This window comes from Callospermophilus lateralis, unplaced genomic scaffold, assembly GCF_048772815.1.
Source record: "Callospermophilus lateralis isolate mCalLat2 unplaced genomic scaffold, mCalLat2.hap1 Scaffold_831, whole genome shotgun sequence".
NCBI lineage: Eukaryota > Metazoa > Chordata > Mammalia > Rodentia > Sciuridae > Callospermophilus > Callospermophilus lateralis.
The window spans coordinates 212,244-225,946 of NW_027516379.1; the positions used below are offsets into that span (position 1 = coordinate 212,244).

At 31.9% G+C, this 13,703-nt stretch overlaps 1 protein-coding gene across 1 annotated transcript in view; it reads right to left on the reverse strand.

The window, feature by feature from the left end:
• LOC143386198 (roundabout homolog 2-like) overlaps positions 1-13,703 on the reverse strand; it is a 144,572-nt gene that overhangs the window by 24,864 nt on the left and 106,005 nt on the right. Inside the window, 2 exon segments of the mRNA XM_076841450.1 lie at positions 343-603; positions 9,542-9,698. Of these exon segments, the coding sequence (XP_076697565.1) occupies positions 343-603; positions 9,542-9,698 (418 nt within the window).

Sequence of the window (13,703 nt, forward strand, 5' to 3'; positions counted from 1 at the left end):
AAGGAGTCCTTCATCATGGCATTAAAAGTGAGTTCAAGGATAAGCTAATTGAAGCTAAATCAGTTGTAAATTAGAAGATTCCACTGTAGCCAAATAGCACTTTAGACTGAATTTCAGCAGACCTGAATTCTTGCTCTAGCTTACTCTCCAACTAGCTATGCGACTTTGGTCAAATTAACATTTCTGTAGTAGTTAAATCATTTTCTAAATGATTAACGAGTATACAAAATCAAAATTTTGTCCCCATGTGTATAGTTTTATGAATATGTCTTGTGAATTTATATAAAAGGGCATTTCCATGTGCAGAAAACATGGATCCCTTGACTCAGTGAATATATTTACCATGTTTGTTTTGCTATATCAAACTGATATGCCCTTGTCAGTTCATCCAGGTGAGCCTGCAGCATGGGTTGCATCTCTACCCGTGGAGATGGAGTAAGAGTGGCAGTAGACTGTTGTCCAAAAGAGATAGCAGGAGAGGAAGCCACGCCTCAAACAGGTGGAGTTGGGACCCGATCATCATCTTCTTCCAGTTCATGTTCCATACCCTGGTGTAAGTATGTTTGTACTGGTAATGGTGGGCACCAACTATCACTGTCATAGCTGAAATTAGATGAGGAAAAATGCACATTAATAGACAAACAAAAATGGCTACACTGACAATAAACAGCAACCACACGGTGTCTAAAATGTTCTCTCAGTTTACTTCATCCTGATCACATTGTCAATGCTACTATAGTAAATCACCTAATTTGAAATTGTAATTACAACTGTTATCTCAGTATCTCAATTTATTCTTTAAAGATCTTTTTCGCTAATTGTTACCCCACAGTTACAAAAAGCAATAACTTCCCAACAAAGTTACTCATGTGGAAACACCAAATTGCTAATAAAAGACAATTAATGAATTTAGTGCTTGTAGACTTAACTGCTTCCTTCTCTTATGCACCAGCAGAATACATCAATAGAGCTGACTGACCATATAAGAAGTATCAGAGAACTTGATTTGCTTTTTTTTAAAGAGAGAGTGAGGAGAGAGAGAGAGAGAGAGAGAGAGAGAGAGAGAATTTTAATATTTTATTTCTTAGTTTTTGGCAGACACAACATCTTTGTTTGTATGTGGTGCTGAGGATCGAACCCGGGCCGCACGCATGCCAGACGGGGGCGCTACCACTTGAGCCACATCCCCAGCCCCTTGATTTGCTTTTATTCTAGACTAATGACAACCTTTCTATTTGATATTCCAGTCATAAGACTTCATGACACAAATTATACTCAATATTAGTTTATTTCCCTTAATTTTATCAGTAAAATCAAATGCTTCTTCTTACATTGAGTGTTAAATTCAAACCAGAAAACAGAAGTTCAAAACCTTGCCCTACAAAATATATATTTTTAAAAAAATTGTTTTATTGTAGTAAAATATTTAATATGAAATGAACCTCATTGACATATTTTAAGTGCACAAAATACAATTATTTTAAATACTTATATTTCATGTTCAAATTACATCTAGAAACGGGATTATGGTCCAGGAATATGACCGTAATATGACCAGGAATATGTTTTTGTTGTGGTACAAAATAAGCAGAATTTCTACTTATACTTTTTCTGTAACCCTAATGTTTTCAGAAATCAAATAAGTCCTAATATACTTTTTTATAGATTTTTAAGTATAAGATAAGAATAATAAAGGATTTAATTGTTTTCTTAATTCAACATCTTAAATATCTCCTGAATCTGCCTCCTACATCTCCTCTTCCATAATTATTGATCAGTCACCTTCTATAAAATAGTTCACTAGCTTTCTGATTCTCTTTTCTTCTTTTCCACCCTATCTTTAATGCAGGCAACAGGATGTTAATTCACATCACACCTACACTTACGATCATAACTAATATGAGAAAAGTCAAAACTCATTAGCTGGCTTAAAAGATCCTTCCCCAATGGATTAATCTGTTATTTTAGCCATGTTTCTCACTATTTCCCCAACATCAGCCTATTTTCTATTTTTTCCTAAACTCTGGGTCTGCGTATGACTGTTCTCAAATCATCTATCTGCCTGTGGGTTCCTGGTCACCTCAAAGGTGGTTAGTTTTGTGGAACCTTCTCTACCATTTCCATATACAACTGATTAGAATTTTATAATACCTACATTGTGGAACTACCCATGTTATATTGGGATTATTTGTCTCTGTCTCTTTTGTCCTAATATTCTGTGAGATCCTTAAGTCCAAGAACTATTTAATACTCTTCTCCATTGCTAGTGCTTAGTACCTAAAATTAGAATTAACTATCCATATCACAGCTATGCATAACTAGTCTTGATCTCCCTTATAAAAAAAAACTGTAACTCATATAGATCCACTGTAAGTTGAATATCTTCACTTGAGTAACATTTTAATCATTTTGTTAAAAACTGAATATATCATAAAAACCTGCATGTGGACATGTATAGCAGTTTTATTTATAATTGCCAAAATTTGGAAGTAGCTAAGATATCCCCAGAAGTTGAATAAATAAACAGATACATCCAGACAATGGAATATTATTCAATGTTTAAAAGAATTGGGCTTCAAGTCATAAAAAGACATGGAGAAAACATAAATGCACCTTGGTAAGTGAAAGAAGTCAATATACAAAGGGTATAGATTGTATATTTCCAATTCCAGAACATTCTAGAAATGGCAAAACCATGAAAAGAGTAAAAACATCAGTAGTGCCAGACTCTGGGGAGTGAGAGATGGGCAAAAAGCAAAGTGGATTTTGGAAAAGTGAAGATATTTTGTATGATACAATAATGGTAGATACATGTCAACCTGAATCTGTCCAAACCACAAAATGTACCACATGATAAGTAAACCCTGTGGGAAATGATGCATTCTGGGAGATAATGATGTGCCAATGCAAGTTCATCAACTAGAATAATTGCACCAGCTTGGTGAGAGATGATAGGAGATTATGCATATGTGAAAGTTGGGATAAATCACTATGCTTTTCTTCATTTTTTTGTGAACCAAAAACTGGTCTATAAAACTAAAATCTCTTTTTAAAGTAACCCCAAATTTATCATCCTTTCTTCCCAACAGTTATGTGTTAGGGTCCTGACTTTATTTCATATAGCATACAATTCAGTAGATTGATATTAAGTAAATTATTAAAAATACAGGGTACTATAGAATTGATTTGGAAGGCCTAATATTGTTTTGGGGTTGATCAAGGCTACAGTGATCACTAAAAAGAGAAAATTTTAAGTGACATATGTGGAAGGGAAATGGTTTTGGAACAATTCAGATAGTTTCCTAAATGGCAATATCTTCCAAAGAAAGAAAAAAAAATGGGCACAGGTGAAGCAGAGCACCACTTACATTTTTTTTCTATGAAAATATGAGAATGGTCTACCAATTTTATTTCTCTTATCTATTCTGTTTATTAAATATATTTAATCTTTAGTCTACCTTTAGGATAGGTTTTATAGTTTCTCAACATGAATCTTCTGCTCAAACTAAATTGGTTTGTCTCCTCTTGTCTACGTACTTTTCTGGTAGGTTTGTTTATAGAATCCAAGTTATTCAAATAAACTGGATGCCTCCAAATTTACCTATCTTAATCTGATAAATCCTCAAGCTATAGGTGAAATCTCATATCTTTATAAAGATTTCCTTGATGAGGCCAACTAGCATTGCTAAACTACTCTTCTTAACTGGTGCTGACAATATTTTTCTACATTTATTTGAAAATTGATTATGCACCATCTAATGTTCTTTCCAATGTTGGACTCTTTTAACACTTTAAATTATTTTTGTATTTACTTTTCACATGTTTATGGTATCTTTTTCTCAAGTGGATTTAAGCTACCTTAGAGTTATAACACGGAACTGTTCTTGTTCTGTTGCCCCTAACAGTATACCTTAAAAATAGTAGGTTATAAGCATATTTACTGATTTGAAATGAAAACACACAATTTGATTAATTAATAAAAATGCTTAGGTTTATTTTCTTACTTAACTTTAAATATCATATTATTAACTCAAACAAAAAAATATACAAGAAAGCTAATCATAAAATAATTGTCCTTTTTCAGTATAGAATGTGTTTACCACTGTAGTTCATCAATTAAATTTACATTTACTTTGTAAAATTCAGTAGAAAAGAGCACATTTATTTTTGTGTCAGAAAGTCATAATTGCACTTTCTTACATTGGTTTATTCCCATATATATTATACTTTTAAATAAAAAACTATATACTTAATCTTTCAAATGAAATTAGCCAGTTATCTCCTAAAATTTGTGTAGTCCATAAATAGTAAACTGTTCTTACTTTCAATAATCTACTAGAGATATACCTATGGAATGAAAACACAAAATGAACATAAGAGAAAGGAAAAGTGTATGGTATATGCATCACATGTGTTAAGGTAACAAAAAAAAAACATGGTAGTAAGTTGTATTAGATTCATTTTTATTATTCAAATAATATCAGGCAAAGAAGTGTCTAACCATTAAAACATTATTTTTAATACTATGTAAATGCATTGCATTGTGTATTAAATGACTAAAACATATTTCATCACCTATCTCACAAACATACTATACATTTTATCACCAATTCTTCTATGTCCTTTTTCAAAGTTACTCTAGAACTTTAATATACCAACTCTGTATATAAGTCTACATGCAGTATATAAGCAAAGCTGGGAACAGTCCATGGATTCAAAGTGATTTGTACCAACATTAGATAAATAAACAAAGAAGGAAAGAATATTCAAAGAAGAAAAATATGAAAGAATAGAGGAAAGGAATCTGGGATATAGTGCAAATCAAAATGGCGAAGAATTGTTCATCATCTCTGAAATAGTCAAGTCTTGATCCATTCCAGAGGAACATATATTTTAGGCTTAGTTCATGCAGCTACTAAGGAAGGATGAAAAGACTACAGATGTGCCTATGAAGTCTATAAAAATGTAAATCTGTTTTGATAGTTTCCTTCACATTTTATAATACACATCTTATTTGAGAGATAGAATTTCATCTTTTTCTTGTGTAACATTAAAATGAATAAAAATTCTCCTAATGCCAAACCATAGTTCTTCTCGCCAACCTTTCCTAGGGAAGTGCTTGTTCTTTTGACATTCTGTCAGTGAAATATGAGGCGTCATGTTATGTCTTGACTGATGAATAATGATAAAGATGATGGCAAATAAATGCCACATGTGAACTAACTTGTTAAAGGCCAAATACAAATATCAAATTACTAATAAAAAATACAATGAAGTTCAACACTAGCAAAAGCTTGCCAATCTCTAATTGCAATAACAAAGCAAAGCACCAGTTTTATACTTAATTACTATTCAATGCTTCCTAGCATCATGACTATAATAAAATGTATATATTTATAGTGAAGAACTAATACATTTTAACACTATTTTGTCTAACTGAAGATGCATATTGATGAGAGAGAACATTTAGCATTGTTACCATATTATTGAATTAACAATTAAATATTTTGTTATTTGGAAAATGCTTTGATAACTTTTGGTATTTAGTATTGTAAGGAAAGACTGGTCCAAGAAATGCTTAGAAAGAAAATTGCTGATTTCTAAACACTTAGAAATTGTACTAAAAATTGTAACAAAAACTAGAGACTATACTTTCCAGATCACAGTTTTTATCAGCTAGGAATTGTGCCTAAATCTACTCCTTTCGCACCTACCCACTTTCATCCTCTTATTTTACTGCCTTAGCATTTTTATATCATATGATTTCTAGATCATATGCTATGATATCTTGTATGTGATCCACCTGCAATCTCATGTCCTTCAGCATCATGTTCTCCAATCCATCATCTGTATTCAAAAATCAGAATTTTCCTATGGCATTAAGGATTCAAGATGAAAACTAAGACTCCATGTCAGATGTTGTCATACAAAATGTAGGTTAAAGCTCATAAAACCACATACAGAAGCCACCAATTGCTGAAGGATGCAGACAAGTAATTAAAATAAAGTGCTGAGGGTAGGGCATGGAAGCTGGTGGTACTGAATAGGGGCAACTAAGAGAAAAGCAGATACCTCTAACTAGAATAGGGCAGGGTTTCCAAAGGAAGACCAATGGAGCTATTTCTACTCTCATTTTCTCATCACACATAGTATTAATTTTAATTTTTTCTTTCCCCACAGAAATTTCTTTCCATTTGTTCAAATAGTGACCTTAGTATTGTTTCAATGCAGCTATTGATTAATGACCTATTTCTAGTACATAAGATCCATTAGATCAGAGACTTATTTCTTGTTCTCCTTTGTCCTTACTTTTTGCTCTATATCTGGCATCTAACAACCACCCAACTTGGCAATGTTCTTTATGAAGAAATGATTCAAGATTCACGGACATATTCTCCAGCTATCAGCTTTTTGAAGACTTACCTGCTTACCTGGCATCTATGATTATTCCTTGGGGTAGACAAATTATTATTTTGTATACAAAATTCCCCAAGAGCTCATTGTACAAAATCGTGTGTGTCAGAGAGAAAAAGACAGAGACAGAGAGACAGAGAGATGGAGATGGATAAGTGTTGTGAAGGGGGTTACTATCTAGAATGTGCTTTCTATCTTCCCCTCTGGGTCACAGGTCAGTTTTCCCTAGTAATTGTACATTTATCTTGTGTCTCCTATGTCTCTTCCAAGTACAATGCTTAGCACTTATTATACTTGATAGAAATATTTGTGGATTAAATTATCTATTAGGATGTTAGAAATAAAAGTGTCATAATCTGTATATCTCTGTAAGTAGTATAACTGCAGAATCCTTGATGGATAGAAGTAAAAATTATCAAAAGCAAAAAATTAATTCTAAAGTTTCTCTACTTTGAATATGAAGAAAACCTCAAGCCTAAATTATGAAGTTTTCACACTAAAATATAAAAAGATTCTATAGAAGTTCTCATCTGTGAAATAGTCAACGTTAATTTCATGAATAGGAGACTACAACCTGAGTCTAATAATATTTCCTTTTTGATAGTGTGAGGTTTGCACATTAGAAAACACCAAAATGTAAAGATTATATGCAAAGGAACAATATCAGCCTCAGTTTAGTAAGTTTAATTTGTTCTTTTTGCATTGACTTTAAATATGTTTTCATCACAAACAATTGAAATAAAACCTACAATATTCTTTGAAAAAAAAAACTAAAATAGAAGTAAATCTAATTCTGTGGTTAGTATTATTAACTGTTTAAGACCTAACCATTACTTTGAGCAAGAATGACTTTTTTCAGCAAATACTAGGTAAAGTGATAAAAATTCAAAGGTAAATAAGGACTAAAATACATCCTAAATAGACTTCAAATATACATATGAATACATATACACATGCATGTAGATATATACATATACATGTATATGGTCAACAAATATAATTTACCTATTTAAAAAATCAAGTTGATATTATAGAAATCTTTAAAAAGGGATTTTTTAATATCATATATTTTGGATGAATATTTAAACAAATTAAAATCCCCTTAAGAAATAAGTTTTTGCTTTATATCTTGATATTCTGAAAATGATTTTGTCAAAAGATAAAAGTCTGCAATAGCATATGTTATTTCATTATCAAATTAGTATTTCCAATTCTACTGCTAGATAAAACAAATCAAGTGATAAGTTTAGTACTCACTTTGATGGAATTAGTTTTATTTTAATGAGTAACTGGCCTTATTATATTGTACATATATTTCAAGTAGACTCAACAAAAAAAGAAAATAGAAAGAATTCCAAATTACCCATAATTTTTGTGTGATCTGTGTTTTCAATTTTATGCTTATAAAGTTTTAATAGCACTGCTTTCTCTTCATATTCATCTTTTAAATTTCATTCCCTCATTTTGTGATGATTCTGTTAAAAATGCAGACTGTAAAATTCTGTGTGATAATCTTTTCTTATGGAATATGTATCTTTGCTCTTCCTTTTCTTTTGCAGTGCTGGGGATTGAACCCAGGGCCTCACACAGGCTAAGCAAGAGCTCCAACACTGAGCTACACCTTCAGCCCTTATAGGTCTGCTATTTCTTTGCTCACAATTCATGTGAGACTAACACATTTATACCTTGAGGTAAATTAATTTCATATAAAAAAATTTAATTTTTTTAAGTTACGGAAAGAAAGCATGTACCCTTAGCTGCCTATTTCATAGGTCAATATATTTCTAAAATATATAAATGATAATAATATGAACATATATGGGCACTATAATCCCAGAGAAATAAATAAAGTCCTTTGGAGGGAGAAAAAAACATACAAAAAATATGTGATGAGTGTGTGTGTGTGTGTGTGTGTGTGTGTGTGTGTGTATGTGTGTGATGTGTGTACATGTATACATACTATGTGTGTGTGTATATATATTTATATATATAATTCATGTTATATCTATACAGATGTGTGTGTGTGTATATATATATATATATATATATATATATATATATATATATATATATATAATATATAGGAAAATAATATTTTTGAAAGAAAACAAAAGCTATGACATAGAAAACAGTTATGAAAAGTACTCTGGGAACCTCAGAAGATTTAGAAAGCAGATAGAATAAATGATAAGTACATACATATGATATTTTTTTGAACCAAGACAAGATTTAAATCTATCATTCAAATAAACTGATATATATATATATATATATTTCTAAGTAAAGAAAATTTATGCAAAGAAAAACTGTCTGTATTCTCTATTTTAGGTTACATAAAGGTCTAGTCAAAATAAACAGTGACCTAGGAATTATAAGGAAGACATAGGATTTATTCATACAGAAAAAGAGAATATATTCTTTTGACCTGTTTTTTTTCTTTCAAATAAAAAATTATCTGTGTCTGTGTTCAAAATCAATTAACACTTAAGCTTACAGAGGACACTAACTCTTGTTAGATGTTTCAAAAGAAAGATTCAGAAAACTGATCACCTTTAAAGGTCCTCAAAGGAAATTTTCTAACTTAAAAAGGTTTTGTTACAGAGTGTGCATTGGCTTGAACCTCTTTTATTGTCCCTGCCCCCAAATTCCCATCAGAGCTGATGATTAAAGTTCTACCCACTTCCCAGGTCCCTACAATTATCCCATTGTGATGGCGCTCTACCGTGGTGCCCTGTTATGGCCAGACATCAAGTCATTAGAGAACTGCAAGGGATGATGAGGAAGATTATTTTAATTTCCTTTCAGCCCTTCTCAGGAGTGGCTCTTTAGTTCAAAGAGCTGTGGGTACTTGCTTTCAAACTAACAAGCAATATTATAAATGTAGACTGCATTATCATGATTGCAGACAATCTGAGGCACTTGAAGGCCAAGGATTCACAGTCCTCAATATGTGCTGTTTTGTGTTTATCAGCTAAAAATACACGGACAGTGCAAACAGGAAAGAGGGAAAATGTAATGAACAGGGTGGGAGGGGAGCTAAGAAAGAACAAGAACTCAGGGCAAAAGAGAACAATAGAGAGTGGAATGCAAGCTGGGCCATTTTGTTGGTATATAAAATACCATTTACCCATTCTCTTGCTGTTCCACTCCATAGTGTTCCAGCTCTATGCCAGGAAGGGGTTGAACTGGGGGAGGAGGTAGAGGGACATTGGCCCAGGTTGATCCATTGTTTTTCTGTGGTTTAGAGGAGTTTTTATTTTTCCTCTTTTTTCCACCTTTCCCACCTGGAAATAATAATGCATTTATTTAGACATGGTGAATATCAGAACGAACAGGCAATATCAGGTGGAAAGATGTATTTGTTTTCAAAATACCAGAATCGCTATGTTAGAGATGGTAAAAGCTATAAACAATGAAATTATATAATCAGAAACACATTTTTATAAATCACTCAAAATGATATTGTTTCTTTCCCATTGCATTAACTGCAGAGCTGAATAAACCAAAAACATGGCTGCTGTATCAAAAGAACATTTATTGATTTATTCATGTCTGCTGCCTCCACGTTTTCACTGTAAGAGGAAATAATGGTCCATAACAAATTCTTTTAAATGTCAGATTTTAGTGCGTTTAAAATGCTCTTTTGAATAATCTCTCTCAGTGGAAAATACAGTGTCTAAGGATACAGGCTTAACTTTTCCATTAGAATTTGCTCAATTTAATTAATCCAGGAGAGTAACATTTTTCTCTCAAAAGTCACTGATAAAAATCAATCAAGTACAATCTGGAGAATACCTATAAACCTCTCACAATGATACATTTCATAGACTTTTTGACTAATAAATGGCACAATTACTTTTGCATATAGTGAGAATATTTCCCAGATGTTTTAACTATCACATTTTGTAAATTCCAAAAAGGAGGAAAAATTAATGATAATATAGTGATCAGTTTCAGTACTATTTGTTACATGAATGAATTCATGCACAAATATTAGCAGAACATAAATGAAGAGTGTATGAGCCATATCTGAGATTACATGATGCTTAATGAACTATAAAAATAAAATTCATCATCTGCATAGTGCTGTACTTTTTAAAATCAAGTAAATAAAGCTTTTTCATAAAAATGGACCTCAGTTGGATGCAGACTGAATACTTCATGAGCAAAATGAAAATGACCTTTCAGGGGTGACTCAGTAACTTCCAATAATTCCACCTCAACTTATAGCTAAATTTTAAGCATAGGATATTTGTAGCAGGGCTATCTAGCTATTTAGATCTCACTAAGAAGTCAATCCATCCTTTTTCTTCTACAACTGCTGAGTCAGATTATGCAATTTGGTAATAATGTATTTGAGTGCCAGAAAGTGATAAAACTCTTAAACTAGACACTACAGTCAATTATTGAGTTGTGTACATTTTCCACATAGGATACATAAATAAATATTTAAAAGAAGATCCCTACAAAAAAAGTGCTTTCAGCTTTCCTCTCACTTCTATTCTTTGACAGGACAAAAGATATTAAGAGGAGGGTAAGAAAGTGTCCTATGTTTAGTGAGTAAGAGTTTGGTTTCTGAGTTTGAAATTTAACTCCTCACTCAAAAGGTATTGCCTTAACTTACATACATGTAAAAGAAATATGAACTTATTCCACTTTTTTTTCTTTGGTACTTGGGATTGGACCCAGGAATGTTTTACCATTGAGCCACATCCCCAGCCCTTTTAGTTTTTATTTTGTGACACGATCTTGCTAAGTTGTGTAAGGCCTTGGTAAGTTGCTGAGGCTGGCCTCAAAATTTGTGATCCTCCTGAGTTGTTGGAATTATAGGCATGCAAAAGTTACTACTTCCTTGAGTTGTCATGAGGATTATAAGAGATATTGTATAGGAAGTGCTCAGATGCACAGAAAAACTCAATAAATGCCAATCATAATTGCTTTCTCCTGTCTTCTCTTCCTCATAGCAAAACCAGTTTCACTTGTTTTCTGAAGTCTTACTTGTCAGAAAAGGCCTCATATTCAGAATAAAAATAATAATAAGCTTGCTCGGTTATAAGTATGTAATTTTTGTTTTTAAGGTAAATGAACCTCAATTCCTCATTTCCTTAACCCACCAATCACTAAGGTCTATTTCCTTTTTACAGTATCAGAACTATATTTCAATGATTGAGAGAAGAATGCTTGAGCTATTTGTTCTTCCTGATCACTCCCTTTCAACTTTATGTATGCACAATCCTAATCACATTCTCCAGCATTTTAGAAATGTCATTTGAATCTCACCTGAACAAAGTGCCTAAGAAAGAAGTTCCTACACCTCCGTATTCTAGATGATGACACTAAGGCTCTGAATGTTATGTGATTCACTTTCACATAGCAAGAGAACAATCAGATTTACTACTGAGCAGCTTAACTTGAAAATATTTCTAGAGCTCTGAACCTCATTGTTGAAGCCCTTGCTCAGGTTCAAGAAAGCTACTCATTATTATGCTTCCAAACAACATCAGGCTTTTAAATGTGTTCTGGAAATAGCTGAAGCACAGAGAGAATTACTGTGGACTTTACAACCAACACTTATTTTTCCCCTGTTCTGGAGAAATATCTGTTCTTTCATTTGATCAGTCTGGGTAGGACTATTATTCATCAACACATGCATCTTAGGACGTCTTAACAACACTTTGAGATGGAGGTGAGCTTGATATAACTGACAACTGTTAAAATCTCTTGAGATCTGAATCTTTAGAGAAGCAAGCCACAGTCTGCTGTTTCACCTTGAACCCTGTATCATCTGAAGGCCAGAGTACCTAAATTATGTTTTAACGAAGCAGATATTGATGCCTTGTAAACATATTTGACCCTTTTCTCTTAAAATAAAAATGTAAATAGTTGGATAGTTAAAGCTTAAAAAATGACTTCTCTGTAAAAAAAAATAAATCATAAAAGCAATTCATTTTAAAATTAAACATATGGTCTATTTTTAAAAAAATATTAAAAGATTTAGCTATTGTTACCAATATTTTATATTATATACACATACAACTATGATTTAAAATACTATTTTAAAACATCTGAGTTTCATTGTATAGTTTTTACTGGTTGGATATTTAACAAGAAGTACTCAGAACTTACATATTGAATGCATTATAAAAGTGTTTCAAAGAGGGTAAGAAGTTCACTCAAATAATTCAGAAATGCCCAATTTTCTTTGTCACTGTGATTATTTTAAATTGGTTACACCAATGTGCACAGATTTAAAAAATCCCATAATATATGATTAGCTAGCCACGGGGCAGTTAATTCTTAGATTTGGCCCCTAGGAAACATAGCTATAAATAAAAAGAATTAAACAAAAGTGTAACATTAAACTCAATTAGACTAAACTGTAAAAGGAATAATCACCTCACTCTTACCTACTAAAAAATGCTTTCTATCACCAATTCAAGTAATCCTGTATTCAAATGTAGATGAAGTAGTTAATATAATTCCTGGATATATGTAAATGTCACTCAAGAGATTAATGGATTCAAACAGCAGCAAGCACCATTGTGAATCCTGTTCTGCTTTCAATTACTCAAAAGATAACTTTTAAATTTGGTGAAAATCAATCTATACAGAACAATTAATGAAAGATTTACAGGTCTTATGGAGTCCATGGCTTGCAATATGGAGATTTCTTTTCATATATTGCTTGATCTTTACATATATTTAATGAAATAAAAAGGAATATCCAACAAAATTACTTTTTAATTATTCAGAAAAATTGTGGGACTAATTATAAATAAATGCCCGCATAAATGACATAGAAGGTCATTCAAAACATTCCCTTATATTATTAAGCCAGTTTAAATTCATAACAGATGTTTAAAATTTTCTGAATTCTATAATGTACCTAATCCTACCAATAGGCAAGAAGAGCAAATGACTCATTTTGGAGGGAAGAGAGAGCATTAACATTTTCATTCTGAGAAGGTTCCATCTCCTGAGGAAAAGTAATTTAGTAAATGTAACACTAATGATAAGAAAAAGTTAACTCTTCATAGTCTTGATGCCTTGGAGACTGCACAGTATCATAGTACACTATAATCCTTTATTATTAATATGTAATTTTAAAAAACCAAACAGAAACTCCGTAAAAACAATTAGCATATAATTAAGCATATTAAGTAAGTGGAGTCAGGAACCAGTCAGAAGTAGGCAGAAAAAGGCATGTGATGTAAATAGGTGGAATTTACAATGTCGTTAATACAATATCCTCACATACAAAGGGAGGATAACTCATTAGGATAGGAATA